The 5,671-nt window shown below is 52.2% G+C and overlaps 1 protein-coding gene across 2 annotated transcripts; it reads left to right on the top strand.

The window, feature by feature from the left end:
- The first annotated feature begins 404 nt into the window (after nucleotides 1–404).
- On the top strand, nucleotides 405–4,650 carry LOC125540318 (uncharacterized). Of its 2 annotated transcripts, XM_087545413.1 has the most exons (11): nucleotides 405–874; nucleotides 958–1,183; nucleotides 1,275–1,367; nucleotides 1,476–1,645; nucleotides 1,742–1,884; nucleotides 1,984–2,164; nucleotides 2,269–2,875; nucleotides 3,136–3,248; nucleotides 3,386–3,629; nucleotides 3,727–3,974; nucleotides 4,155–4,650. In XM_087545413.1, exons 1-10 carry the CDS (start codon nucleotides 687–689, stop codon nucleotides 3,964–3,966), a joined length of 2,205 nt encoding a protein of 734 aa, XP_087401539.1. In that variant the 5' UTR covers nucleotides 405–686; the 3' UTR covers nucleotides 3,967–3,974; nucleotides 4,155–4,650. The 2 variants fall into 2 exon arrangements, with proteins under 2 accessions (XP_087401539.1, XP_048559883.2); XM_048703926.2 differs by having other exon boundaries at nucleotides 406–874; nucleotides 3,727–4,650.
- The last annotated feature ends 1,021 nt before the right edge of the window (nucleotides 4,651–5,671 follow it).

Below are 5,671 nucleotides of genomic sequence, written 5' to 3'. Positions count from 1 at the left end.
TCGGTGGTGCACTGTATGCTCCCGTCCTACGGGTGCTCTTAGGTTGTTCGATTGTGAATCCAACGGTTGCACGAAGAGGTCAAACAAATTTGCAGAAAACCCCTAAATCCCGTAATTTCGCGTAGGTCCAAAGGCTCCGATGCTAACCATTGGATCCACAATCCAACGGCGCAGAAGCCCCGTAGCATGGGAGCATTGGAGTGGAGGAGCACCTGACGTTCTCTCGGGAGGGAGAGACGACGTTGATGCTAAACGCGTGCACATTCATTGCGTGGCAGCAAAACCGAACAGCAACGGCAGATAGTGGTGGCGTGGCGTGGCGGCACGGCGACGAGAACGATGGAGGACGTAGTACAAGCTAGCAGATCTGCAGATGGAGCATCAATCTCCTCCGCTTTTCTTGAAGCAACCGCAACCTGGTGCTCCCGACGCCAATCCAAAGCACGCGTGCTCGCGATCCATGCGCACCGGACGGACACCCGGCTCCCGCGGAGCAGAGCAAAAAGAGAGACGGTGCACGAACGCGCGCACCAACCAACCAACCACTTTCCCCGGGAAGGGCAGCGCGTCCGGAGCACGGCACGGCACGGCACGCGCGATCCCCTCTGCCGCCTTGGCCGGGCGTACGTGCGCGCGCGCGCGCTTGACGGGGTCACGGGCGATGCGGCCGGCCGCCACGCGCCGCGATGGGCCTCTTTGACGGCCTCTTCTCCGGCCGGCGCGACGACGGCACTGGGAGCGGCGACCCCGATACCGCGGCGCCGCCCATGGCCACGGACGACGCGGCGTCGGCGTCCTCGTCGGCGCAGCAGTGCGGCGGCGACATCTCCGCGCTCTCGCCCACCGCCGCCTCCGTCGTCCACCGATGCGCGGAGTCCGTGTCCCAATTCCATCCCCCTACGCCGTCCTTGGATTCTTTCTTGGGACTGACGGATCGAACATTTGGGTCGCATGCAGGATCGCCGGCGTGCCCGTGGAGCAGCTGGTGCGGCGGCTGGAGCCGGACGAGCAGCCGCCGCTCGCCTACGCCAGGAGCATCGTGGAGTACTGCTCCTACGTCGCCCTGCGCGCCGAGACCCGGCGCCGCCACGACCACCTCGGCGACAGGGAGTTCCACTCCCTCACCTACGACATGATGCTCGCCTGGGAGGCGCCCGACCACGACACCGACGCAGAGGTCCAGGTCCGCGACGCCAAAACCACTCGATGCAAGCCGATGGCACGACCCAATTCACCTCAGTCACTGATCAAAATCGATGGTTCCGACATTGTAGAAAATGGCGTTCTGCTGGGGTGACGGCGGCGATGACGATGACGACGACGGCGGGTCCATATTCTACTCCAGCCCTACGAAGACGGCCATCCAGGTCAGTCCATCGCTTCGCCTCCACAGAATTGTGCTCTGTTCTTGCTCAATCGATTCGGTCATAGTACATTCATATGATTCGTTGATGGATTCTGGAATGGATGCGCAGGTTGACGGGAGGAGGACGGTCGGGCCGGAGGCGTTCGCCAAGATCGCGCCCGCCTGCCCGGCCATGGCGCACCCGATCACCGTCCGCAACCTCTTCGACGCGCTCACCAACTCCACGGGCGGCCGCCTCCACTTCCTCATCTACCACAAGTACCTCAAGAGCCTGGACGAGTAGGTGACACACATCCTCTGCTCCCGCCACCCTCACCGCGTACCACATTTGCGTGATCGCCGAAATGTGGCCTCATGTCTTTTGCCGGTTGCCAGAGTGCTGAGGTCGACGAAATGCATCTCGGGCGGGCACAAGGCGCCGGCGCTGGACCTCTGCGACGGCGAGGTGGTGCTCGACATCTTCGGCGCCGCCACGACGCAGCCGGTCCTCCAGCACATCGGCACGTCCACGTGGCCTGGTTAAGCACCTTCCCTATGGTACATTTTTGCCCCGGCGCTGCTGGTCCGTGCTCCTTCAGGAGGGCCTCATATAAGGCGACCCGTCCTCATTCTCGCAGGTAGGCTCACGCTGACGAACCACGCCCTCTACTTCGAGGCCATCGGCGTCGACTTCTCCTACGGCGACGCCGTCGTGTACGACCTCACCAAGGACCTGAAGCAGTGCGTGAAGCGCGAGTCCACGGGGCCATGGGGTGCCCACCTGTTCGACAAGGCGGTCATGTACAAATCTAGCTCCATGTGAGTGAGTGCCTGATGATCCTACAATGGCCTGCAATTTCCAGTTCTTGCAATCATGTATGACATATGTTTATAACACATTTAGTTTTGATACCTTTCGATAGAAATGAGCCAGTGTTCTTCGAGTTCCCTCAATTCAAGGGCCACAGCCGGCGGGACTACTGGTTCGCGGTGATCAAGGAGGTGCTGCACGCCCACAAGTTCATCAGGAGGTACCAGCTCACCGGCTTCAAGAAGGCGGAGGCGCTCGCTGTTGCGACACTGGGGATCCTCCGGTACCGCGCCGTGAAAGAGGGGTTCCACATACTGCCGGCCTACTTCAAGACCACCCTGGCATTCAACCTGGCAGAGAAGCTGCCCAAGGGGGACAAGATATTGGAGGCATTGTATGGCCAGCTGCAGGAACATTGCTCGAGGTTCAGGGGAGGCGATGACCTGGCAGCTCAGGGCAGTTCCGACGAGCTGGCACTCGCGGACCCATTTCCGCTATCGGCATTTACACTCGTGCGGATGGGGCTGCTGACGCTATGGGAGGAGGACAATCCCGAGGAGAGGGATTTCGCCGTCGGGGATGTGCAGATTGGAAGGACTAGCTCCGTGCAGATGGCTCTGGAGCGATCTGTTGGGTATTCCGGTAGAGTGGAGGCCGCGCGCGCGACACTCGATCAGGTCAAGGTGGAGGACATTGACACCAATGTGGCTGTCCTGAAGGTATTGATCATTTTCTTTGAGTATTTGACATTCTTGTGTAATATATTTGAGTTAAGGTACTCATTCTGAAAGTCTGAAATGAACATTGAAGATCATGGTGAAAAAACAATGATCAGTAGAGACATGCAAAACCCTGAACTTCTATTACTCATAATTGGGCAGGATTTTACTGATACCGAATTACTCATAAAGGCAAGGTGGACTTAAATGGATTATTATTAGGATTACTGATGTTTTATTGCTTGCATCTTAACATGCAGGAACTAGTGTTTCCTTTGATTGAAATAGGCAAAAGGCTTGTCTTTCTGGCTGAGTGGGAAGATCCACTTAAGTCATATGTTTTCTTGCTCTGTTTCCTCTACATAGTTTACAGGTAATGTTCATGGTCCAGGACTGAGCATATCTAATGATATAACAGAAGATTTTTCCTTCTCTTTATCCAAACAGGCTTCTTGCCTATCACTTTAAAGATAAATGACGGGATTCCTTTTATTTGTATGCAATCCGCAGAGGATTGATATGGTACATATTTCCCGGCTTTTTGGTCGGGTCTACCACTTTCATGCTATGGAACAAGCACCATGGCAACAGGCATTTCATCGAAGCATTCGAAGTCACAACCCCGCCTCGTAGACGAACCGTTGAACAACTCCTTGCTCTACAGGAAGCCATCTCGCAGCTGGAGGCACATGTCCAAGCTGGGAACATTTTTCTCCTGAAGCTTCGGTCCCTCATGCTCGCAGCTTTTCCGCAGGTTAATCCTCTGCCCCAAGCCTATACTATGTTTCAGCCCATTCTATACCAAATCTTTGCGTAACTTAGCCTATCTGACAACTATTACATGGTACCAGAGCACGAACAAAGTCGCGACAACGATGCTCGTTGCGGCTGCAGCATTTGCGTTTATGCCGTTCCGGATCATATTTGTGCTCATCCTGTTGGAGGCTTACACGAGGCATATGCCACTGAGGAAGAAGAGCAGCGAGAAGCTGGTGAGGAGGTTGAGGGAGTGGTGGCTACGGATCCCCGCTGCACCCGTGCAGCTCTTGAGGCCTCATGACACCAGAAGATGGAGGTCGAGGCGGAGATAAGGATACATGTTAATATTTCTTACATTGCCTCGTATATCAGTAATTTTTTGGAAGTTAGAAATGTGGATATTGTACAGACATCATGGCAAAGTTCAAAAAGAAACATTACCGGCATAAGTTCACAAAGAGAGGCTGAACCTGATCTTAATTATTAGTTGGCTGACAGATTTTATTCTTGCTATGGCCAGGATATCAGTTGCCCAAAAGGCGGGATGATGAAAGATATTTGAAATATAATTCAGGTGTTGAATAGCAATGCGTTAATTGAAAATGGCATTTGGAGCATGTGTGTCAGGTTGCTCGATATGAATTGTGATACCGCCTCGTGGTCCCCTTTGGATTTTGTATTCTAGTATACTCAGGTGCGGAGGAGGCTGCCACGGGTCGAAAGAACATTGGGCACAGGCTGATCAGAGTGAATTGTGTCATTTGAACATTGCACATTTGCCTATTTGTTCATTGCGAACTCATTACGCCGCCTTCTTCCTCGGAGCACTATCATCTCGGTCAATAGCTACCATTGATCATATAGGGCGTTACCATTTACAACTTCATGATACATTGTCGTTTCTCTGTTCTATACTCGAACAATTTCTTGTTCAGCATACATCGACTGTATTATCTTGGATTTCAAAATCTATTGAGAAACAACCAGCACTATACTCACTACCTATCTTTGTATTCATGTTTTAATTATAAAACCAACTACATGCAGCACATAATCAGCTATTTTTTCTATGAGAAAAACACTTAGATATATATATATATATATATATATATATATATAAATCAAACCAACAACACACAACCTTCAATAAATTAGATTGAATTCACTTGGGACCACAGTCTTCTCCCTCAACACGGAAGCATTCTATGAGTTAACCTCTCAATGTTCATATCGCTTCTGGCATAAAAATAAATTTCTACATCATAAGCATACCTGAAAACGGTCTTCCCAAGGGTCTCCTAACATTGAGAGGTTAACATATCGACAGTGTTGTCTATGTTAGGAGACCCTTGGATATGGTCATAATCAAAGCATTCTATGAGTTAACCTCTCAATGTTCATATCGCTTCTGGCATACAAATAAATTTCTACATCATACACATACCTTGCATTCCATCGAACCGCTTGTTGATGCGGTCGATTTCCTCATCAGCCACCTGAAGCTTTCGATTGAGTTCGGAAACTTCTGCGGCCTGGGCGGTTGCCGCCAACATAGAAGCCTGTTGCAAAAGCAACACAATATATTACTCTGCTGAATACTATGTGGATCCTCTGACCGGTTTCTTTAAACCGGATAGAGTCTCAGGGGCTACTGTCTGTACATAGGTCTATTCTTCTATGAGGAAAAGTTTTTTTAGAACATTACGCCGCATACCTCAAAGCCTGTCAGTAGGCTGCAGAAGGCTTCGTTCAGTCCGCTTTTAGCAGACTGAACCTTCTCCATGACCGCACCCATCAGGTTGCGGTGCTCCTCCACGATGGAAGCACTTTGCAGCGCTTCCTCCAGAGCATGGGGCGCCTCCGAATTAGTGGAGGCTGCCGATGGAACCGATGCTCCTCCCCCGACTTTTGAAGAGGGCTGCTTATCCGATCCCGGATCCATGCTGGTCTCCGGAATGGTGTTCGGCGGGGGCCCGGGTTGTTGGGGCTCCCCACCATCAATTGTCATAGAGGCTGCCTCCCCTAGGTCTTCGGCGA

Source organism: Triticum urartu, chromosome 2A (genome assembly GCF_056163025.1).
Source record: "Triticum urartu cultivar PI428250 chromosome 2A, HENAU_Tu73, whole genome shotgun sequence".
In the NCBI taxonomy this organism is placed as follows: domain Eukaryota; kingdom Viridiplantae; phylum Streptophyta; class Magnoliopsida; order Poales; family Poaceae; genus Triticum; species Triticum urartu.
The sequence above is the reverse complement of the archived record's forward strand: the minus strand, read 5'-3'. Positions and strand labels throughout refer to the sequence as shown.